General features: G+C 35.6%; 1 protein-coding gene across 9 annotated transcripts in view; it reads right to left on the reverse strand.

Moving 5' to 3' along the window:
- The window catches only part of Lrp1b (low density lipoprotein-related protein 1B), a 2,058,309-nt gene that overhangs the window by 278,282 nt on the left and 1,754,874 nt on the right, over positions 1-25,153 (reverse strand). For 7 of the 9 annotated variants that reach the window (XR_374143.4, XM_006498461.4, XM_017319348.2 and 4 more), the window contains exons 50-55: positions 15,651-15,773; positions 13,070-13,189; positions 8,569-8,697; positions 5,894-6,016; positions 2,971-3,111; positions 1,392-1,579 (exon numbers count right to left, since the gene is read on the reverse strand). Coding sequence is in view for 7 of the 9 variants with exons in the window: in XM_006498461.4 (XP_006498524.1) it covers positions 1,392-1,579; positions 2,971-3,111; positions 5,894-6,016; positions 8,569-8,697; positions 13,070-13,189; positions 15,651-15,773 (824 nt within the window). In the remaining 2 variants the exon portion in view is untranslated. The remainder of the gene's footprint in view (positions 1-1,391; positions 1,580-2,970; positions 3,112-5,893; positions 6,017-8,568; positions 8,698-13,069; positions 13,190-15,650; positions 15,774-25,153) is intronic. The other 2 variants (XR_374144.4, XM_006498463.4) reach the window with 2 other exon arrangements.

Below are 25,153 nucleotides of genomic sequence, written 5' to 3' on the forward strand. Positions count from 1 at the left end.
AAAGATTCACATTTAGTTCAGTATAACTTCTGTCAGAATTTTATTTCTCTGTATGTGTATACATGAATTTTTCCTGTGTGTGCATATGTGTGTGCACATATGCATAATCTGAGGTCAGAAGAGCCTAATCTTTTATCCTCTGACTAATGATTTTTAAAGTATCACTAAACCTGGTGCTACCACTTGGGATAGGCTGAGTAGCCACTGAAAGGACACAAATTTCTAACTCTGCCCCTAACGCAAGTTACAGGCATGACCTGCCTCACTCACATTTTCTCTGAATGCTTTCGTAACAAGTGTTCTTTATTTTGTTTATTTTATCTTTTTACATTTCAAATGATGTCTCCCTTCCTGGTTTGCCCTCCTCAAATTCCCCCTTACCATTTGTCTCTAAGAGGGTGATCCCCCACCCAACTACACACTTCTGCCTTACCTCTCTTGCATCCCCTTATGCTGGGTAACCAAGCTTCCACAGAACCAAGCACCTCCCCTCTCACTGATTAAGGTAAAGCAGTCCTCTGCCCCATAAGTAGTTAGAGCCATGGACCTATCCATTTAGTTGGTGATTTAGTCTCTGGGAGCTCTAGAGTGTCCAGTTAGTTGATATTGTTATTCTTCCTATGGAGTTGCAATCCCCTTTAGCTCCTTCAGTCCTTCCCCTAACTCTTCCTTTGGGGTCCCTAGGCTCAGTCTAATAGTTGGCTGTGAATAGCACCATCTGCATTAGTCAGGTGCTAGCAAAGTCTCTCAAAGGACAGCTATACCAGGATCCTGTCAGCAAGCACTTCTTGGTATTAGCAATAGTGTCAGGTAGGGACACACATGGTATGTGCTAAGTGGATATTAGCCCAAAGCACAGAAATGATACAACTCTCAGATGATATGAAGCTTAACAAGAATGAAGACCAAAGTGTGAACACTTCAATTCTACTTAGAAGGGGGAACACAATAATCAGGGGAGGTGGAGGAAGGGATCTGGGAGTGAGAGAGGAGGGGAAGAAATTAAGAGTTAAGAGAACAATGCTTATCCAAGCTTCTACTAATGCATGATTTTAAGACTTATCCCTTTATGTCTTTCTGGCAATGCTGTAGCTTTAGAAAGAAGAGAAAATTGAGAACTTAGGTTGAATGAACATTTTACAGTTATTTTTGTATATCTCTAAGTTCTCCCTTCTCTTATTCTGAAAGCTTTGATATTTTTATTTTCAACCATATTCTTTTAACTCTCATATATACATCACTATCCTTTTTCAGATAGAAATCCTTCTGTATATCCCTTTACCTAGAAAATTACAGTCCTTTTTCACGTTTTAAGGTCATGCTGGAAATAAAATTTCATTGTGTCATTTTCTGACATTTCATATGATTTGCTAATTTTGATGAGTGCCTACCTTGTAACTGACTGGCAAATCCTGACAGTCTTGAGAACATCCGCTGATTTTCTTACTCAGACATTCATTTATGTGGCAGTTTGTCTCATCTGAGCCATCACCGCAGTCATCCCTAATGTCACAAAGACCATCACTGGGAATGCACCTGCCATTTTTGCACATAAAAAATGAACTGTTGCATGAATGTTCTGGAAAAAGAAAATAAAACATATGGAATATAAAAGGCATGCCTTTGTATGACACTCTTCTCGAAAATGCTCACGATATGATAACTTGTGTGTCAAAAGTACCAAGGAGTTAGCATATAAGGTGCTGCACAGTTTGGTATCAGGGGAAACAGTTGGCTCATGGTTGATAGTTACCTAAGCCCTAACTTTCCTATGAAATCAGCTTTCAAAGGAAGTATCTATAGCAATATTAATGTATCTGTCTCATTTACACTGTGAATAATGAGTTCAAAAGTGTAATGATGACTTGACATTTCCCCCAAGCTATAGATCTTTGAGAAATTATTTGTCACTGAAAGCTAAGAATATAGAAGAGGTGGGTATTACTGGATTCATTTCTTCCAAAAAATATAGCACTGACATTATTAAGTCAGGGCATAAAAAGGACATTGATGGTGAACAATAGTTCTTCCAAATACAGCTTTAGAAAGTTCAGCTGGCAGACACCTAAACCTGGTATGTTGAATATTACTGCTCATAGTATGTGGTTTTAAAAGAAAAGCCCTTATTACTATTTACAGGATATCAGAAAAAAGTGAGTTTGCACTGAAATCCATGACTAAACAGACTTTCTTATAGTGAAGTTCTGCTTAAATTAATTTGATTGGGCAGGTATATGAGCATTTATATGTAAGCATATAATTTGTTCTTGTATTTCTGTTCAAATTATAAGTAGTGAATTATAGTATGAGTTAGTAACATATACAGTTTCTATGTAAATCATTTCTAATATTATTTTAAATTAATTGAAATGTAATAATTATATATACTTATGGAAATAAATAATATTGTAGTCTGATGATATCTCATTAACTTTTAATATATTTTATAGTTTTATTTTATATACCCTATAGAGAGAAATTTTTCTCATATAAAACATTAATGAAAGATTAAAGTTGATCATGGAAACATGTGCTAAGAGGTGGATTCAAAGGAGGAATTAAAGGTCATATTTGGCTACACAGTGAATTTGAAGTCAGCCTAAGCCATATAAGAACTTGCTCCCTAAGCAAAAAAAAAAAAAAAAAAAGTATGTGTGTGGTGAGAGTAAAAAATCATCCAGATTGTTTGGCACAACCTTAAACATAATCACTTGGTACTCTATGCAACCTGAAAAGTCATGGGTCTGGCTCTCTGCATATACTTCACTGAATATTCAACCAGACAGAAATTAAAGCAAAACTTCATAATCATGACATGGTGGATCAGACCTCCAATGTCAACACACAGAAGTCTGAAGAAAGGGAAAGATCTGAGGCCAGCCTAGGCTGCATAGAAAAGCCTTGTCTCAAACAAAAGTGAAACCAGAAAAAGAAAACTGAAGGTGACCAGAGTAATGTGTAGTGTTTTACCTGCACTCCTGCACCTTGGGTTGATTGGAGCCTCATCGGAACTGTCAGGACAGTCAAAGTCACCATCACACTGCCACAGAGTATTCACGAGGCAGCGCCCATCAGCACAGCGGAACTCTTCTGGACCACACTGCCGGTATCCTAGAGAAGAGGATGCAACATTCACTAAGCTCTTGTCATAAAAATTAATCAGCACTTCACCCTCTCAGTGCGCAGCACCCCTATTTAACAAGTAGGCAGAATGGACCTCTTTGGAAAATACGTCTCATTTCTCCATTACTTCTATAAGCAATATTTTTGTGTTTGTGAAAGCATAATAAAAGGTCAAATATAATCTTGGAAATAACATACCAGGTAAGGATAGATGACTACCACACATGCAACTGTTTCTATTCTGTGATTGTCTATATCCGACCCATTTCTCTTAGGATGTGAAGCAGAATGGTCACTACTATAATCTATTCACAGACTTGGTTGCGTGGTTATGTGCAGCATTAGAACTTACAGGCAAATGGATTCTGAGCTCTAAGAACTATTTTTAGAAGTTGTAATATTATACTTATGCTTGACAAACATTATTCAGTGCAGAAAGAAATTGTTTAATAAGAATAAAATCCTATTTATAAAAGAATGAGTATAAAATTGTTTGTAACTGTCAAGTATGCCAATTCATTAAAAGTCGAGTTATATAATAAACCATGATTTGTTGAGATTAACATCTGTTTGTTTTATTTGAATTATATTTATGCTTGACTTTGTAAATTAGGTTTTATAATGACATTTTCCTTCATGTAAATTATAGACAGACATTCTTAGTAAGTAGTGATAAAACTGGAAAATTCTTCTTTTAGAGGTAGAATTTTATTAAGTCATTCTAAAGTGGCAAAGACAATTCACTGCAAATCTTACCGAAGAATTCGTCATACTGAATGGTGAAAGTGGAATCTGCTGCTGCATCCTGTTTATAGCCTGTCCCCGCAAGAGCAGGTTGTCCCTGTTAGTGAGCATACAAATCCTGTCTGGTCCAATCAGCCACAAATCCACCTTCATCTCCCTAAGCACAATTCTTTGCTTTACTTTTATGCAAAATCTTGTTTCTACTTACCAACTTCCATTTCCCATTAATTAATTGAACATCATTTCCTGTAACATCTTCTTTAGAAATTCCTCTTAGAGATTAAAGAAAAAAATACTAAGCAAAGCTGTCAAATTTAAGTCTCCCAGGATTCTAACTGACTGGTTTTTTGGCAGCATTTTTGTTGCTCTTGATTGCACACTCTTCCTGGTTAAGTATTCATAATCTACTCTCCAGGGTTTTTTTTTTTTTTTTCCATCTTCCTGTAAAAAAGCCTTTTCTGATACAACTTACAGCATTTTGACTCCAGAATACTGTTTGTGCTGTTGTTGTTTTGCTTATTTATTTATTTATTTATTTATTTATTTATTTATTTAAAACAATTTCAAATCTTCAACCATGTATTTCATTTCTTTCGCACGTCACAAAAACTATCCATCACATTACTGTGTACCTAAGCTTACCAGCAGTACTGCCATTCTCCAATTCATATCAATTGGAAATGTCTTTATCTTGCCCATTCCCAGCTAAAAGTCCATGAGTAAGCTATAAGTTTTCTGTTTTCTTCTATGGCACCATTACTGATATGGTTTAGATCCACACTGTTCACTTTTAAAATGTTCTAGTAATTTCCTAAACAGATTAGACTCATGTATGCAGTATTTCTTGAACTATGATAAAAGAGAGAGTTCTTAAAGTTAAATTTTATTGTGATATCCTATTTCCTTGTAGTACATATTTTTAATTCGAGGACATGGGATATCTATGGATTTGAGTACAGGCTAATCTACATAGCAAATACTATGCCAGTCATTTATCTCAAATAGACAAGTAAGTAAATGACCAATATAAAACCATTATATGTTAATTATGATATACTACTTAAAATATATTGACTGAAGGCTAAAATATGAAATAATTATAAATAAAAGATTTCTCAGAGATCCCATCTAAGACTAAAGATAGAAATATCACAAAAGAATGAAATATGGCTCTTAGTCAACCTCACATGGAGAACAGCAGAACACACTGAATGCAGTCCATGGGGAAGAGTCTGCAGAGCACTAAATCCGTGACAAAGGAGGTCAAATATAGGCCCTGGGTCTGCAATCCAAGGTGGTCGTCAGGTTTCAGTGAGTTTCCATAAAGGATAGTCATGTGGTGCGGACGCTACCTAAGCACATGAATCACCCTTGCACATGTGTTAAGTAAATTAACGCATTCCTAGCATTTTAGTATTCACAAAGAATCTATGCTTACAGAACACTCTAAACTGAATTTTAATATATAACTAGTTCTACTAAAAATCCTATTCTGGAAGAAATAAATGTTATAATTAGATAAACAACATAATTCTGAGACACGATTGATGATCATAATGATAATTTAAACATTAGGTAGTGCATGTGTCAACGTAAAATATTAAGGAAAACGCTAACTTCATTCTTTGATATTTTAAATGTACAGAAGATTTTAAAAGTGTAATCTTTTGGCATTTTTGGTTTCTTTGTTTGTTTGTTTGTTTGTATATCATTGTTTGATGTACATTTAAGGTTAGATAAGCCTGTCATGTCTCGTCTTCAAAGTTCAAAGCAATTCTAACTACTTCTATGCAAAGGCCTTTTCTAGACATTTCCCAGTTTGACTGGTGGTTGCTCAGAATTCATGAAAGAAGGGAATGTTTTAGAAATGAATGTGCTCAGAACCTGACAAACTCCCATACTCCATTGTTTAGCACTGAATTTACTGAATTCACTAATAAATGTCTGTTTGTTTTGGTTACTTCTGTGTCTTGGAGTCCCTTTGATAGACCTTCAACTGATTTATCCTATAAGATGCCTTACTCACCACACTGTAGGAATTCATCTGACCCATCTCCACAGTCATCGTCATGGTCACAGACAAACTGCTTGGGAATGCACACCTTATTATGGCACATGAAAGCATTTTCGTCACATGTATTGTTGGGTGCTAAAAAAAAATTGCAAGACATAAAATTACATAAGCACATATTTCATCTTCTCTCATACTTGAAGTGTAAAGTACGAGGCTTTTTTCTATCAGTGTGTAGATACTCAGAGAAAATGCTAATGTATTTTTATTCAGTGTATTAGGCAAAAGAATGATCTCATGTATATTAAAATGCTAATAGATACATGTATGATTCAAAGGTTGATTCACTGAATAGAAATTTAATGTTCATAAGAGACATGGAAGGAACATTAAGAAGACTGAGAATATTGTTCTTTAAGAAAAAAATCTTTCAGAAACCTGCAGAAACAGCATCTTAATTCAAGCAAAGTTAAAGTCTACAGAGTAATAAGCCCTTCCATAACTCCACCAATACCATGAATACTGACCCTTGTAATGGAGTATTGATCCTTTAGGAACATAGCCCCATGAAAGTAGTGTTCCAGCAAGAGCCTAAGTGATGGTTGATCAAATTTGCAATAAAATCCACTTTGATATTATATTCATAGAACCAAAATAATTTACAGCGCCCTTTATAGTCAACTAAAAGTGTAACTGCTGTAGTAATTAGGGTTTGGGTCATAGTGAATCCTTAGTGGCTGATCTGCTATAGGCAAATGCCACCACACTAGTCCCATAATTGGCTCTGATCCTTATATTTCCATGCTTGAGAAAGCTTGCACCTTCTTTGTTCATTTGTTTTTCCCTATTTAATGAAGGGATTTAAATCTCTCTGACAATATTTCCATGGGCATGTAAGGGATGTAGAAATGATCTTTCAACTTAGGTATTCAACAATTTATGAGCACTCTCAGAATTCTTATTTCTATATTATTATGCTTTACAGGTTTTCTAAAAACACTTTATGACATTGTTCACAGTACTCAATAATGTAAACAAACATGTCTTAACTGAAAAACCTATTACTGCATTGATTAACATACAATGGGCATGGAGGGCTATAAGAAATGCTGTCCTCATGGAGAGCAACTCTTTTTTTGGTCCTTCAAGATGAAGTAATATGGTCAGTTTTCAAAAAAGTCAACACAAAAGTACTGGCCCATTTCTTTGTGGTAATCTAGTATCCTTTATGTACATTACCGTGAGACTTGGGAATTTACAAATATTGTCTCACATACCCCTTTCAGTCTACTGCATCCAGCTGTCCCCATACCTCTTGAAGAAACCTCCACTATCCTCCAAGTATTTGTCTACATAGAACTATGAATAGACAAAACAGAAAGGACATCTGGGTGTGTGAGGGAGGGGGGGCAGGTAGCCCAGTATAATTTACTTTCAATAAATTTATTTTGAACCACTATAGAGAGGCCAGAGAGCAGCAACATTAACTTTGCATATTTTAATAAAATTAAAACTCAAGAGTGGCTAATAACTCAGGTCACTGAGCTATGACAGTTGCTATTCCTCGAATGAATTATACTCACACTGATATATCCGTTCTTCTCTAAAACACAGCAGCAGTGACTTATTTTGCATCACTTTTAGATCACCAGAGGGCGATTTGTTGTATTTAGCATAATTTATTGAATAATACCCATGTGGCTCACAAGTGTTAACATACCTCCCAGAATGCTAACTACAATAGCAAAAGCATGTAGGATTATGTGCATTTTTTTAAATTAATTAATTATCATTTGTTATTCCACCATCAGTAGCAACACTGACCTTCATAGAAAATATATCAGTTTCAAGATCATATTCTACAATAGGATGAGTTGTGAGCAAATATTTTTCTGTGGGGTTTTATTCTGTTGACATACATGTGTGCCCAAAAGGTCATATAGAATATTTTAAGGATGTAATGATTTATGCATTTAAAAGTAAATCATGACATTGTCAGATTTCATTCAATAGACTGAATCTGACAAACAAACCCATTCTGATAAGCAGCCCAGTTCAACAGATCACAAGTTGATCTTTGGTATTGACAGTCACATGAGGAGTTCTTTTATCCTCCTGATCATGGAAAAGGATTATCTAACCATTTTCTCTTGAGTGACTCCTTAATATAATCTTGAGTTAGAAACTTTGTAAATTGACCTTAAAGGTGTCTTCTTGATCCTTCAGTTTCATTTATTCATGACCCAAGGTTTAATTCCTCACTTCTAGACTTAGTAATTGTCCGCTGACTTCCGGATCAGTACTTACTTAATAGCAGCAATTTATAGGGTGAGTGTAATAGGCATTCAAAAACAATTTGAAAGGGATAATTGTTAAATAAGAAAAGACTAGAACAACCAACAATCTGTATATAATCAAGTTATGCTTTTTTGGAGTTCAAGTAGTAAAATTGCAGCCAGTGGAATAGTTTTAAAATTGGTGCTAATATTAAATATTTTTATGACACTTTGAATGTATAAGGCTTGAAAAACTACTATTATTACAGAATTGCATCTTGATAAACTACTACTATTACATACTCATCCCAAGGATGGGAAAAGTGAAAGAAAGTATATTATGATATGATAAAACAATTCCCCTGAATGCTGCCACTGAATTCTTTGACACACAACTTCAGACAATGTTCATACCACAGCCTGCACTGGATAGCTCATCACTCCCGTCGGGACAGTCTCTCTCACCATCACACAGCCAGTGTTGGGGCACACAGGCATGGGAGCCCTGGCAGCTGAACATGTCAGCAGCACAAGTGACTGCACCTTAAACCCAGAAAAAAAAAGTGGTATTAAACCCTGCACATCCACCAGAAAATGCCCACTGTTCCTCAGATCTGTAGAAATAAGCAAAGAATCATGCATGCAGTGGAGGAAAAATAATTATTGAGAATCATGGCTCCTTCTGTCCTGATAATTCTTCACATATTCTTAAGAATATATTCTTTTCTAATTGCAAGTGCTGTCCAGTTTATAGCTGTGTCACCTTCATCTTAAAAATTATGTCGAAGCATGCTCTGGAATTCTTAAGTAAATAACATGGTGAAAGAATTGAGCCTGCATAGGTGGGAACAATAGCAGGTATGGTGAGGAAACATTTCATAGCTTAGCATGTATGGACAACTTAATGTGTCACCTCCTTTAATCCTGCAGAATTATTACTTATCACACTTCACAGAAAAGGTCAGCAGCTTCCACAAGCCAAAAACTTGGAGAGATTATAAGTGCAGAGCTCCCAATCCTGACCTGGTGGCCAAAAAATGCTTCATTGTGCTTCCGAGGACAATCTCTCATATGCTACTTTTATTTGTATACATAAAATAGTTGTTGAGTGAAGGAGTTCAACCTCAATTTTTAAGTTTCAATATAAAACAATGTCCAAATTATATGCCAAATATCTACTTATATAATTCGTTTTATAAAACTTTACCTTGCCTGGAAAGAGATAAATTGCTTAACTAGCAATTGCTAGCCCCTGGGTTCAATCCTTAACAATTTGAGGGGGGGAGAGGAGCAGGGAGGGAGGGAGGGAGGGAGGGAGGGGGAGGGGAAAGGGAGAGGGTAAGGGAGAGGGAGAGGGCAAGGAAGAGGGAGGGGGAGGGGGAAGGGGAGGGAGGGAGAGAGAGAGAGATGTGAACAAAAAGAAAATATGGCGGATTGACAAATATGAGTGATTTGATTGATAGAAAAATTTGCTCCCACTCATATAAACCAAAGTCAATGCCCTTTAGTAGAAGTTTTTTGTCATTTCTCTTTTCAGTCATGTAATTGTTGTGAGCAGAAGACGCTTCTCAGAGCTTTGTTCCCAAGGTATGCAGCAGAGAACCATCTATGTGATGTCACCAAGAGACCCAGGCTTTCCTCTCCCTCACTTTCCTTGATGTACATGAGACTACAAGGGTCAGGTTGATGTGCATACTTAAGCGTTCAGGAATTAAAGACTTTTACATTTTATTGAGATCAATACATTAACAGAAAATTGTTTAAGTGGAAGAAACCAGATAATAATGTGTAAAATAAGCATTGCTTTCACTTAAAAATAAAATTTACCAGCTATGAAATAATTAGGTTTTTTTAAGGTATCTTCCCACCAAAATTATAAGTTCCTTATCTTTTTAAGTCATTTTCAATATTAAACTCAAACTTACATTACATATTTTACTGTCTATAATATTGGCCATGCTGTGATCTAATTCTGCCTGGCCTTTAAGAGCTCTCTTGTCTATCTTCTTTGTTGGTATCAAAAGGACTATGACTAATCATGAAGATACCTCCAGGTATCAGATGACTTAATGTTCTTTGCAGCTAAGTCAATGGCTTCATTGATCGTGTTTAGTAGATTCTGATTGAAGAACATCCCAAAACACTAAATCAACTGGGAAGAAACTAGCAACAGAAAACATTATGGCTTCCTTTCTCAGTTACCATTGCCATTTGTCATTGTCTTCCTTGGGAAAAAAGTAAATCCCTGGGGAGAATAGGCAGACAGTGAAAACCATCTACTAGGCCCATATGATGCTCTGATCAAACAAGAAAAGCTAGTTTCTAAAGATCAGTATCCTATTAATATTTCGGAAGCTGGAATTCTGGCCCTACCTCTACTACAGTTCATTATCTGTGTGGTTTCAGGTAAATCTATTACTCTCTATGCATTTACCTTTTCTCATGTATCAAAAGGTAGAGATGGAGGAGAGTAAGAATTTCAATGCTGAGCTTCTCAATATGCTACATCAAAAATACAATCCACTTGTTAAAAGCATGTTCACATACCTCATCACGTTATTTGGAAATGGGGCTTAGCAATGTATATTTTAATGTACTTCTAATACAGATTTTTGGGTAAAGTTAGTGTCATGACCCACTGAGATGAGGTTGTTTGTAAGGTTGTCTTTTTGTTCTAAAACATGACATTTCTTTGTTGACTCAAACTTATTTTAAAGGGGGTAGTTCTTACATACAATCATATTGATATGGTAGAAATGTAGCCTAACAGTAAAGTGAATAGACCTATTACTTTAAATGCAAATAAATATGTTTCTCTATAATTTTCTTTATTTAAAAGAATTTTCAAAGACATAATTGAGACACATAATTGTGTGTGTGTGTGTGTGTGTGTGTGTGTGTGTGTGTGTGTGTGTGTGTAGAAAGAGGGAGAGAGAGAAAGGAAGGAAGGATGTTCTAAAAGAAAGAACATGGACACTGCATGGTAATCATAGAAATTGTGTAGATAAATCTCTATCTCCTTATCAGTGCACAATTCAAGAACTTAGCAATAACATACATTTCCCATGACTGTATATTTTGGTCAGGAGACATAAATGAAGTCTCCTTAAAGAGACTTTATAAAGCTCTAGGGCCTGTTACTTTCCTATTATACTTTGTCTTTAAGAAAACTCCTACCAGTGGAAACTGTTATTGCCTGATTAAACCAAAGGTCAAAATAAAGATGGTTTCATGCTCTGAAAACATGCTAACCTCATCAAAGTCCTGTGTTTGAAGGAAAGATTTGTTACAAAGGAAACAAAGAAAGAAGATAAAGTCATATAATTAATCACTATTTCTTGTGTTTAATAAATTTTGATAATGACCTTTATTTTCGATATTTATCTTTTTATACTAGTATATCACTTCAACTCTATTAAGGAAAAATATATTTGCAATGGCTTAAGTGCAGCGAAGTAAATTGCCTGGTTTTAGGAGATTGTACCAATTTTATGTTATTCACAGGGTGATTTAGTTGTTATTGAGAACTATAAAGAATTTCTGTCTCTGGTAACAATCTACAGAGCTGACCATTCTGCTGAAAGGTAGATATAGAAAGACATTCTGCTTTGCCCAGGAATCAGAGTTTATCAGTCAGGTCTCCCAATACTGCTGTAAGGAGTAGGAATATGCAATTATAAATACAAATAATACTTAGAGAAGAGCTGGGGAAATAGACAACCAGGAACGGAAACAAATGAACAGATTGATGAACACGTGCGAAGAGGTTTAGAGTGAAGCTTGCTGCATTGGCCCTAGAGAAATCTAGGTAATAGCTCCATATAACCCACATGATACATACTTGTGATTATTAAAATAAATCACATCACCTTTGTAGATGAATACATAGTACATTTGTATTAGTTAAATACATAATAGGTAAATATAGACACATAACATTTCTGTACCATAAGTTTTGAATTATAAGGTACATTGAAAATTGTATAAACTTGCCAAATTTCTTATTTCCAATTTAAAACAATGCAGTACAATGGCTTTCCTACAAAATGGGTACACAAACAACATATGTTGTTAATGACACTGAAAATCTTTATATTAGCTTGCAGGGAACAACTCAGCTATGTGCTATGTGTCATAAAACACATATAATATATATATATATACTAATATGTAGAGTAGATAATATATATAATGATATATAGTATATATAATATTATATATAATTCTACTATATATAGTAATTATATATGTGTGTATATACATATGTGTGTGTATATATACACATATATATGTGTGTGTGTTAAAAGCCCATATATATGGGCTTGTGGTGCAACTAAGAGATTAAAAGAATGTACTATTCTTTTCTGACATTTTGTTTTATTTTTTTAAATTTGATGTCTATTTTTCACTTATAATGTTTATTTTCGTTTTTTTATTCTTTATTCTGTTTTTACAGTCCAGTCTTTATTCCCCTTCTTGTCTGCCCTATGAATGTTTGACATCCCATACCTCCTCCCCTTTTCTCTAAGAGAATGTCCCCACCCACGAATGTACTATTCTTATAAAAAGCAATCATTAAAGTCCTGCTACCCACATTAGGCAGCTCATAACCACCTGTAATTCTAGATCTAGGTGATATGATTTGGGCATATTTCCACATAGAGACACACCAATATATAAATAAACAAAAATAACATTTTAAAATAAAAGATCAACATGTTACATTAAAAATAATAAAATATTATACCTGAAAACAATAAAATCAGTTACGTGTGAATATACATTTGATGATGCTTTGTACATTTGAAAGCATGGGCCTGTGATATGTTGTGCTTCAAAATGAACTAACATATATGGTACTTAAAAATTCACAGGAAAAAAAATCTTTGTTGACAGGACAAAAGAAGCCGCTCACCACAAATGCTGTCACTTTCATCTAAGCTGTCTCCACAGTCATCCTCTCCATCACAGATCCAGTGTTTAGAAATACATTTTTTTACAGAACAAGCAAATTGATTCCAAGAGCAAGAAGAATCTAATGAACAAAGATGATTACTTTAGGAGGAAACACTTGGAAAATAAGTTCTGGTGATCAATTGTACAATAGTACAACCATACCCAACAGTATTTTTTTTTAAAAACTATGAATATTTTTTATTAATTTAAAAAAATAATTGAGGAAATCTATATTTTTAATCTTTGTTTGAACATTCCACAATGTGAGCATGGATCAAAATTCCATGTGGTAACCAGTTAACCTACATAACTGACAAAGGTTAATTAATCATGAACAAGATCATCTTAAAATAAATGTCTCTGTTATCATAGTAAAAGGTGTTTCTAAAACTCTTTCCTAACAGTTTTCTAAAATCGACCCAATCCTATAATAAAATAAATCAAGGTCCTACTGTCTATGGAGAATCTACATGAAGACTGACAACAGTTTGTAAGATCTTGTGCTTCTGGCTTGCACAAACCTCTTCCTTCAACATACTTCTTATAGGGTTTGTCTTTAGCTAGTGACTATAAGGGCTGTATTCTGACTTTTGGGGATAGCATTGGAAATGTAAATGAGGAAAAAGCCTAATAAAAAAATTTAAAAAAGAATATTCTTGATCAACAAACTAAAATAAATACTTCAGGGGGAAAACAGTAGTATTTTCTTTACTTGAGTCACTCTTTAACTAGTATAAAAATCTGCATCATAACCAAGATAATATGACCAGCAAATAACTGATTTCAAAGACATGAGAAAAGACGTTCTAACTTGATCACAAGCCAATAGTTTCATGTTTTAAAAGTCCACATTTTTGTTACATTGTCTAAAAGTGCTTGACTTTGTAATTTTTAAGTAAGAACTCCAAACTTCAATAGAAACATATGTTTTTCCTTGGAGTTTAGATATTTAATATCATGTCTCTTATTTTCACAGTGTTAATGTTTTTATTGTCCTGCCTCAGCCTCTGTTCATCCTACAACCTACCATACTGCTTTATCAAGTGACATCCCAAAATAAAATCCTCACAAATAAAATTATTCAAAACCCAAATGTTCACTGAATTAAAAAGTTGGCTTTGGGATTGTTGGTCTTCTGGTCAGCTTACAAAGATAATGATAACAAAATAATATAAATAAATAAACCTCTGGGCACATCTGTTAAGGGTGATTATGATTAGGTTAAGGGGAGTGTGAAGATCCACCCTAAATGTAGAGTCTGGGGCTGAATACAAAGGCTAAACTAAGTAAATTAATTACATCACTCTTTATTCCCTCCCTTTGTGTTTGGATGCAGTGCGACAAGCCTACCTGTTCTGTAGCCATACCTCCTTTGCCATACAGCTGTAAACTGCAACAAATCCTTCTTACCTTAAATTGATTGTCAGCAACAACGCTAACACAGACTTTAATTCAAAATAAATAATTTAAGTTCTAAATATTTGCTTTCAAATATTTTTGTAGATGATCAGTGTATAAACAGAATTTAGGCAACAATATTTGGGGAAAAGCAAAATTGAGGAAGATTTAATCATATAATAATTCCCTGTTTAGAAATTATGAATATACATAGACATGTGATTGACTTTTTCATTTTCTCCGAGCAGAGATTGGTTCCACAGTGAAGATCTGCAGAATTTTATTTACCCAGATCACACTTCATCATTTCCCTATGGAATTTACTTTCAGGAAAGTTTGACATTTTATATGGGCCTCATTTTTTAAATATTTTCCCAGTTTCATTCCTCACAGTGTGCTTATATTATAATAAAAGAGTGGATATGGCCTGTTTCTCTTATAGAAAACCACAAACTAGGGGGCTAGAGAGATGGCTCAGTGGTTAAGAGCACTGACTGCTCTTCTGAAGGTCCTGAGTTCAAATCCCAGCAACCACATGGTGGCTCACAACCACCCATAATGAGATCTGATGCCCTCTTCTGGTGTGTCTGAAGACAGCTACAGTGTACTTACATATAATAAATAAAAAAAGAAAGAAAGAAAACCAAAAACTCATAAATTTTATAAAATAAAAATTAAGATTTTTCATTACAATACAGATAAACTTTGACACAAATAAGTAATGAAATAGTGAGAAACAGGCAAGTGTTTAAAGAAACATGCTTGGCTATGATTTAAAATAATTTACACAATACAAAATTTTAAAATATTGCTTAATTTCCAAGAACTTGTAGGATGAATGCAACATATTTTTAAATCTTATTTTTGTAACAGAATGGAAATATATTAATGGTGCTTGAAATAAATCAGGTACAAATGAAGATACATAATTTAGATTAATACTGACAAGAATTATAATTATAAAGTTGTCAAAAAATTCTAGGACAAGAGGTTGTTATGCTTTATTGAGGTTTATTATCATGGCCTGAGTTCATTTTGATAGTCTATCAACAATAATGTGGATAAAGGCTCTAGGGAGGGAAACACCAGCGTACAAGTAGTAATATGCACAGCCCTTAAAACAAAGCAGGCCTGAGGCTCACCACAGTGTAGCTCATCCAGCCCGTCCTCGCAGTCCTTCTGACCATCACATACCCAGGTATTCAAAATGCATCTTCCACTAGGACAACCAAAATAATTCTCTTCACATTTGTGTTTGTTTTGAACTATGATAAAACATAAAAATGCAATGTCAAATATATTATACTTAATCCGAGTCTTTTGCGGTACAATGCGATACAGTATTAATACCACTTGAATTGGATGGACACACCAGAAAATATAAAATTACTCTGCGGATGTCCTAAAGAATGCCAAGATTGCAATGACCCAAAAATAATAACATCACCAATCATGGGGTACACTCTATCCCCAGACTTGACTATAAATCCAATCCAGGCTGGTTTTAGAACTGGAAATAGTAGTTTGGGGAAATAATGTAAATGCTTGTTGTGTCGATTTGCAGCAATGAATCAGTAGTAAAAGTAAAACAATAAAAATAACTGAATTTATTCAAAATTGAATAAAATGAAAAATGTCATACTTGTATAGGAAATGTGCTTTCTGTGTTTTGAACAAAAGTATATTAAACATCTGAATTTAATATTTCTACTTCCATATCTTGAATATGCTTTGGTAGGTCTTAAACAATATCTTCAGTTTTAAGAATGAAAAATTAGTACAATAGAATTTTGAAACTTGCCCACCTGATGAGACCAGGTAATCATAAATCATAAACATTTTCTTTTTCTTTTTCTTTTTTTTTTTTGTCATCCTCCTGATCTTTTATTTCGGTTCTTGTTCTATAGGTTAGTATGCCAGCCCCCACTCCAGCCGCCATGTTGCACCAAGTTCAACAGTTCTCCATCATGTGGTTAAAATAATATTAAAGGAAGACCAGAGGATCAGTACGACTTGCAGAGACTATCATAAAGACAGTGGTGATCCTAGGTCTGCTTGCTATTCTCTGAGGTCCACGATGTTATGCCATCATTTGTTTTCCACATGGCTTGTATTGATCCTTCCACTTTCCCTAGATCTGAGAATTCTACACCCTGTTCCCAACCTCTATGCTGTGGAACAGCAGTGATACCAGAAATAAGTTTCAGGGAATATCTAATTTCTGAGGACTTGGGGCATCATCTTTCAAGTTAGGACTTAAGGAAATATAACATAAATGCTTGCCTACTCTGTAGGGTTTTCTTTTTCAAAAGGATCGATCAATGGTTCAAAAAGACCTTAAACTCTTACAGTGCCTTCATGTTCTGTTTTCTGTCAGTGAACCATAAATTTTTAAAAATATTTTTTAGGTATTTTCCTCATTTACATTTCCAATGCTATCCCAAAAGTCCCGCATACCCTCCCCCCCCCCCACTCCCCTACCCACGCACTCCCCCTTTTTGGCCCTGGCATTCCCCTGTACTGGGGCATATAAAGTTTGCAAGTCCAATGGGCCTCTCTTTCCAGTGATGGCCGACTAGGCCATTTTTTGATACGTATGCAGCTAGAGTCAAGAGCTCCGGGGTACTGGTTAGTTCATATTGTTGTTCCACCTATAGGGTTGCAGATCCCTTTAGCTCCTTGGGTACTTTCTCAAGCTCCTCCATTGGGGGCCCTCTGATCCATTCAATAGCTGACTGTGAGCATCCACTTCTATGTTCGCTAGGCTCCAGCGTATTCTCACAAGAGACAGCTATATCTGGGTCCTTTCAACAAAATCTTTCTAGTGTATGCAAAGGTGTCAGCTGATTATGGGATGGAGCCCCGGATATGGCAGTCTCTAGATGGTCCATCCTTTCGTCACAGCTCCAAACATTGTCTCTGTAACTCCTTCCATGGGTATTTTGTTCCCAGTTCTAAGAAGGGACAAAGTGTCCACACTTTGGTCTTCATTCTTCTTGAGTTTCATGCGTTTAGCAAATTGTATCTTATATCTTGGGTATCCTAAGTTTCTGGGCTAATATCCACTTATCAGTGAGCACATATTGTGTGAGTTCATTTGTGATTGGATTACCTCACTTAGGATGATGCCCTCCAAGTCCATCCATTTGCCTAGGAATTTCATAAATTCATTCTTTTTAATAGCTGAGTAATACTCCGTTGTGTAAATGTACCACATTTTCTGTATCCCACTATACCAGTACCATGCAGTTTTTATCACAATTGATCTGTAGTACAGCTTTAGGTCAGGCATGGTGATTCCACCAGAGGTTCTTTTATCCTTGAGAAGAGTTTTTGCTACCCTAGGTGTTTTGTTATTCCAAATGAATCTGCCAATTGCCCTTTCTAATTCGTTGAAGAATTGAGTTGGAATTTTGATGGGGACTGCATTGAATGTGTAGATTGCTTTTGGCAAGATAGCCATTTTTACTATGTTGATCCTGCCAATCCATGAGCATGGGAGATCTTTCCATCATCTGAGATCTTCTTTAATTTCTTTCTTCAGAGACTTGAAATTCTTATCATACAGATCTTTCACTTCCTTAGTTAGAGTCATGCCAAGCTATTTTATATTATTTGTGACTATTGAGAAGGGTGTTGTTTCCCTAATTTCTTTCTCAGCCTGTTTATCCTTTGTGTATAGAAAGGCCATTGACTTGTTTGAGTTAATTTTATATCCAGCTAATTCATTGAAGCTGTTTATCAGGCTTAGGAGTTCTCTGGTGGAATTTTTAGGGTCACTTAAATATACTATCATATGATCTGCAAAAAGTGATATTTTGACTTCTTCCTTTCCAATTTGTATTCCCTTGATCTTTTGTTGTCTAATTGCTCTGGGTAGGACTTCAAGTACAATGTTGAATAGGTAGGGAGAAAGTGGATAGCCTTGTCTAGTCCCTGATTTTAGTGGGATTGTTTCCAGCTTCTCACCATTTACTTTGATATTGGCTACTGGTTTGCTGTAGATTGCCTTTATCATGGTTAGGTATGGGCCTTGAATTCCTGATCGTTCCAAGACTTTTATCATAAATGGGTGTTAGATTTTGTCAAATGCTTTCTCCGCAATAACGAGATGATCATGTGGTTTTTGTCTTTGAGTTTGTTTATACACTGGATTACGTTGATGGATTTCCGTATATTGAACCATCCCTGCATCCCTGGGATGAAACCTACTTGGTCAGGTTGGATGATTGTTTTGATGTGTTCTTGGATTCGGTTAGCGAGAATTTTATTGAGGATTTTTGCATCAATATTCATAAGAGAAATTGGTCTGAAGTTCTCTATCTTTCTTGGTTTTTTTTGTGGTTTAGGTATCAGAGTAATTGTGGCTTCGTAGAATGAGTTGGGTAGAGTACTTTTTGTTTCTATTTTGTGGAATAGTTTGTGAAGAACTGGGATTATATCTTCTTTGAAGGTCTGATAGAACTCTGCACTAAACCCATCTGGTCCTGGGCTTTTTTTGGTTGGGAGACTATGAATGTCTGCTTCTATTTCTTTAGGGGATATAGGACTGTTTAGATCATTAACCTGATCTTGATTTAACTTTGGTACCTGGTATCTGTCTAGAAACTTGTCCATTTCATCCAGGTTTTCCAGTTTTGTTGAGTATAGCCTTTTGTAGAAGGATCTGATGGTGTTATGGATTTCTTCAGGATCTGTTGTTTATGTCTCCCTTTTCATTTCTGATTTTGTTAATTAGGATGTTTTCCTTGTGCCCTCTAGTGAGTCTGGCTAAGGGTTTATCTATCTTGTTGATTTTCTCAAAGAACCAGCTCCTAGATTGGTTGATTCTTTGAATAGTTCTTCTTGTTTCCACTTGATTGATTTCACCCCTGAGTTTGATTATTTCCTGCCATCTACTCCTCTTGGGTGAATTTCCTTCCTTTTGTTCTAGAGCTTTTAGTGTGTTGTCAAGCTGCTAATGTGTGCTCTCTTAGTTTCTTTGTGGAGGCACTCAGACCTATGAGGTTTCCTCTTAGAAATGCTTTCATTGTGTCCCATAAGTTTGGGTATGTTGTGCCTCATTTTCATTAAACTCCAAAAAGTCCTCAATTTTTTTCTTTATTCCTTCCTTGACCAAGGTATCATTGAGAAGAGTATTGTTCATTTTCCATGTGAATGTTGGCTTTCTATTATTTATTTTGTTATTGAAGATCAGCCTTAGACCATGGTGATCTGATAGGGTGCATGGGACAATTTCAATATTTTTGTATTTGTTGAGGCTTTTTTTGTGACCAATTATGTGGGCAATTTTGGAGAAGGTACCATGAGGTGCTGAGAAGAAGGTATATCCTTTTGTTTTAGGATAAAATGTTCTGTAGATATCTGTCAGATCCATTTGTTTCATAACGTCTGTTAGTTTCACTGTGTCCCTATTTAGTGTTTGTTTCCATGATCTGTCCATTGGTGAAAGTGGTGTGTTGAAGTCTCCCACTATTATTGTGTGAGGTGCAATGTATGCTTTGGGCTTAACTAAAGTTTCTGTAATGAATGTGGCTGCCCTTGTATTTGGAGCATAGATATTCAGAATTGATAGTTCCTCTTGGAGGATTTTACCTTTAATTAGAATGAAGTGCCCCTCCTTGTCTTTTTTGACGACTTTGGGTTGAAAGTCAATTTTATTAGATATTAGAATAGCTACTCCAGCTTGTTTCTTCATACCATTAGCTTGGAAAATTGTTTTCCAGCCTTTCACTCTGAGGTAGTGTCTTTCTTTTTCTCTGAGATTAGTTTCCTGTAAGCAGCAAAATGTTGGGTCCTGTTTGTGTAGCCAGTCTGTTAGTCTATGTCTTTTTATTGGGGAGTTGAGTCCATTGATATTTAGAGATATTAAGGAAAAGTAATTGTTGCTTCCTATTAATTTTGTTGTTAAAGTTGGCATTCTGTTCTTGTGGCTGTCTTCTTTTTGGTTTGTTGAGGGTTTATCTTCTTGCTTTTTCTAGGATGTGTTTTCCGTCCTTGTATTGGTTTTTTTCTGTTATTATCCTTTGAAGGGCTGGATTCATGGAAAGATAATGGGTGAATTTGGTTTTGTCATGGAATACTTTGGTTTCTCCCTCTATGGTAATTGAGAGTTTAGCTGGGTATAGTAGCCTGGGCTGGAATTTGTGTTCTCTTAGTGTCTGTATAACATTTGTCCAGGCTCTTCTGGCTTTCATAGTCTGTGGTGAAATATCTGATGTAATTCTGATAGGCTTGCCTTTATATGTTACTTGACCTTTTTCCCTTACTGCTTTTAGTATTCTATCTTTATTTAGTGCATTTGTTGTTCTGATTATTATGTGCTGGAAGGAATTTCTTTTCTGGTCCAGTCTATTTGGAGTTCTGTGGGCTTCTTGTATGTTCATGGGCATCTGTTTCTTTAGGTTTGGGAAGTTTTCTTCTATAATTTTGTTGAAGATATTTGCCAGTCCTTTGAGTTGAAAATCTTCATTCTCATCTACTCCTATTATCCATAGGTTTGGTCTTCTCATTGCGTCCTGGATTTCCTGAATGTTACGAGTTAGGATCTTTTTGCATTTTCCATTTTCTTTGATTGTTGTGCTGATGTTCTCTATGGAGTCTTCTGCATCTGAGATTCTCTCTTCCATTTCTTGTATTCTGTTGCTGATGCTCACATCTGTGGTTCCAGATTTCTTTCCTAGGGTTTCTATCTCCAGCATTGCCTCACTTTGGGCTTTCTTTATTGTGTCTACTTCCCTTTTTAGGTCTTGGATGGTTTTATTCAATTCCATCACTTGTTTGGTTGTGTTTTCCTGCAATTCTTTAAGGGATTTTTGTGCTTCCTCTTTAATGTCTTCTACCTGTTTAGCAGTGTTCTCCTGTATTTCTTTAAGTGAGTTATTAAAGTCCTTCTTGCTGTCCTCTACCATCATCATGAGATATGCTTTTAAATCCGGGTCTAGCTTTTCAGATGTGTTGGGGTGCCCTAGACTGGGCGAAGTGGGAGTGCTGGGTTCTGATGATGGTTAGTGGTCTTGGCTTCTGTTTTTAAGATTCTTACGTTTACCTTTCACCATCTGGTTATCTCTGGAGTTAGTTGTTATAGTTGTCTATGTTTAGAGATTGTTCCTCTGGCGATTCTGTTACCCCCTATCAGCAGACCTGGGAGACTAGCTCTCTCCTCTAAGTTTCAGTGGTCAGAGCACTCTCTGCAGGCAAGCTCTCCTCTTACAGGGAAGGTGCACAGATATCTGGCATTCGGACCTCCCTCCTGGCCGAAGATGAAGGCCCAAAACAGGACCTTTCCCAGAAGCTGTGTTGCTTTGGCCTGTCACAGAAGCTGTTAGCTTCTGTAGTCCACACTCTCACCTGTGCAGACTACTTTCGGTGGAGTCCCGGAACCACGATGGCTTCTTTCGATCCTGAGGCAAAAATCTCCCGGGCCGGGCAGACACATGTCCTCTGGCCAGGAAGGTGGCCGGAGATCTGGAGCCTGAAAAGGGTGCTGCCCCAGAAGCTCTGTGGCTCCCGCCTGTCCCAGAAGCCGCTAGCCTCTGCAGTGCACACTCTGAGCTGTGCAGACTACTTTTGGTAGAGTCCTGGAACCAAGATGGCTCCCCACATTTTATGTTTCTTGAAATCCACAAATAAACATTTAATTAATGATAATAGTATATCTTAAATTTGTACAAGATAAAAAATAGTCTGTAAGTAAAATCACTTTTAAATTATGATTGTTTTTAAAATTGAAATATGTTATAGAATCTGGAGAATATAGAATTCTCTCTTGGTTCTTCTCTTGACTGGAGAACATTTGTCCCCTTGTACACTTAGTGCAGAAAAGCAGACAACTTGGGACATATCTGTCCCATTGTTCATCGGAAAGTGATCCTTATAATTTATTTAATATAATATTGAAGTGATCTATTGTCATTATTTTAAAGCAATTTTATCCCGCATTTTCGGTGAACACATTTTTAATGAATGCATCATTGAGACAAAATCCTCATATACTTTACATCCGTTGGGATGGTGCATAGATCACCTGACATTAGCTGCCTATTTTGCTGGTAGTTCCTACACTAGCTAGTCACATGCCAATGCTTGCAGGAGCGTCTTGATTTTTTTTACATAGTTTAAAACTGTATAAGCATTGAAAACTTTTAAAATAATGTGTTAATACTAGAAAGGAATAATTTTATAACAGAAAAGAACCATTTGATTAATAATTATCACAGAATATTCTCTTGAAGATACTTTGAAAATCAACAACAGCTATAATGAGAATTTTTACTGTAAATAGAATATTAGATTAATAATCTTGTTATGCAAGCTCCATAAAACTAAAACAATAAAGTTCCCCATCTTATAAAATGTGAATTCAGCCTTTTCACAAAAATTTTTTGTTCTCTCTATTCAGCCATCAGGACCAATCCCTCAGGTTCAAACCTGGTTTTACAATAGAACATCACCTACAGTCTCTCTTTCACCTTTCTAAGCTTCCTTTAGAATACACATACCATTCCTTCCTGACCAGCCTAGTCCATGGGTCACTTTGTCTCAGTCCCCAAAGTTGGCAAACAAGCCTTGCTCAACCACTGGTCATGCTTGCCATAATACTTATTAGGTTTGCCACAGTCCTTTTCTACTTTCTCTGTTCCCACAGCACATCCAGTCCTTCAGGCTTATCCCTAGTAGTAAAGCTGCAACAAAACACCACCTGTAATCTCCCTTCCCAGAGTCCATGCCTCCCTTTGATTCCCTAGACCGTCGTGTCCCTGAACTAGATTCTGCATTTAACAGCAGCAGGCATTCCCTGTGAACACACCAGCCAAGCAGCCCAGCACAAAAGAAAAGATATAGTTATTAAACTCTCTGAAAATCCAGAGAGGAAACCAAAACCAAGGAACAGAACACCCATCCAAAAATGTCAAACCAAGAAATCAGCACGTAACTCTATAATCACTCCAAATCCAGATTCCTAGATACCAGCATAAGAAAGCAATCAATAACAGCCTGGCCAATATGTCTCCTGTAGAGCAGAGCTATCCTACCATAGCAGGCCCTGAATATTATTACATACCTAAAGCTTTAGCAAAAGAAAAAGACTTTGAACCAACTATATGAAGATGATTGAGGTCCCTAAAGAGGAAATGAATAAATTCCTTTAAAAGATGAAATAACAAATACTTGAAGGGAATGAATAAAACCGTTCAAGTCCTGAAAATGGAAAGAGAACAAAGAAAACACAAACTGGGGGGATTCTGGAAATGAAACATTTTGGCATTTGAACCGAAACTACAAGGTAGCTTTGTGAAGATAATAATAGAGACAAAAGAGAGCTTCTGGCATTGCAGATATGATAAAATAAATAGATACATAGGTCAGAGAAAATGTTAAATCAGAAAAAAATTCTGACACCAAACGTCCACGAAATCTGGAACACTATGAAAAGACCAAACCTATGAATAATAGGACTAGAGAATATCCCAGATCCAAGGCCTAGAAAATAATTTTAATAAAATTGTTGAAGAAAATTTGCCTAACCTAAAGAAGATGCCTATAAACATTCAATGATCATATAGAACATCAAATAGATTGGACCATAAAAGAAATTCCCCTTGCCAAATAATAATCAAACTACTAAGCATATTAAATATTAACCACAAAATATTAAAAGCTGCAAGGGAAACGAAAGAGTAACATATAAATGTAAACCTATTAGAATTATGCATGACTTCTCAATGTAGACAATACAGACAAACCAGAAGGGCCTCGACAGATGTGCTACAGATTTTAAGAGATCACATATGCTATTCCAGACTACCATATCCAACACTCATCATAGAGAAAATAAGATCCTCTGAGATAAAGTCAAATTTCAACAATATGTATCAGCAAATACAGCCCTTCAAAAGGTGCTAGAAGGAAAGCTTCAACATAAGATTAACTACACACAGGAAAACACAGAAAATAATCTCAAACCAAAAAAAAAAGAAAAAATATAAACACATACATACATACATACGCACACACACACTATCATCACCACCACCACCATCGCCACCACCAACATCAACATCAACAACAACAAAAACAAAAACAAAATAACAGAGTCAACAATTTTTGGCCATGGATTTCTGTCGATGTCAATATCCTCGAAAAAAAGACACAGACTAACAGAATGAATGAAAAAAAGCAAAACTTTCCTTCTGCTGCTTCCAAAAAACCACACCTAGACATCAAGGTTAGTAGATTAATTCAGGGTAAAAGATAAGAAAGATAATCTAGGCAAATGGATTTAAGAGTTAATATGGTGTCATTTTAATATTTAACAAGATAGACTTCAAACAAAGATAATCAAAATAGACAGAGAAAGTATAAATGACTTCAACGTTCCATCCTGATGATAAAGGTTAGAGAAATGGAAAAAAATTCTATTTCTGTTATTTAAAAGAAACTCGGCTTTGATAGGTACCCAAGCAAATGGGATAGGAAGCAAAAAAATATTCACATCCTAATATCTGACAAAATAAATTTCAAAGTAAAACCAATCAGAAAAGAAGATGATAGTTTCTTCTAATAATGAAATTAGTTAATATAAAAGGCATTGAATTCTACACATATATTCACCAAATTCTTGTACACCTGATTTCAAGACAAG

This window comes from Mus musculus, chromosome 2, assembly GCF_000001635.26.
Source record: "Mus musculus strain C57BL/6J chromosome 2, GRCm38.p6 C57BL/6J".
Taxonomy (NCBI): domain Eukaryota; kingdom Metazoa; phylum Chordata; class Mammalia; order Rodentia; family Muridae; genus Mus; species Mus musculus.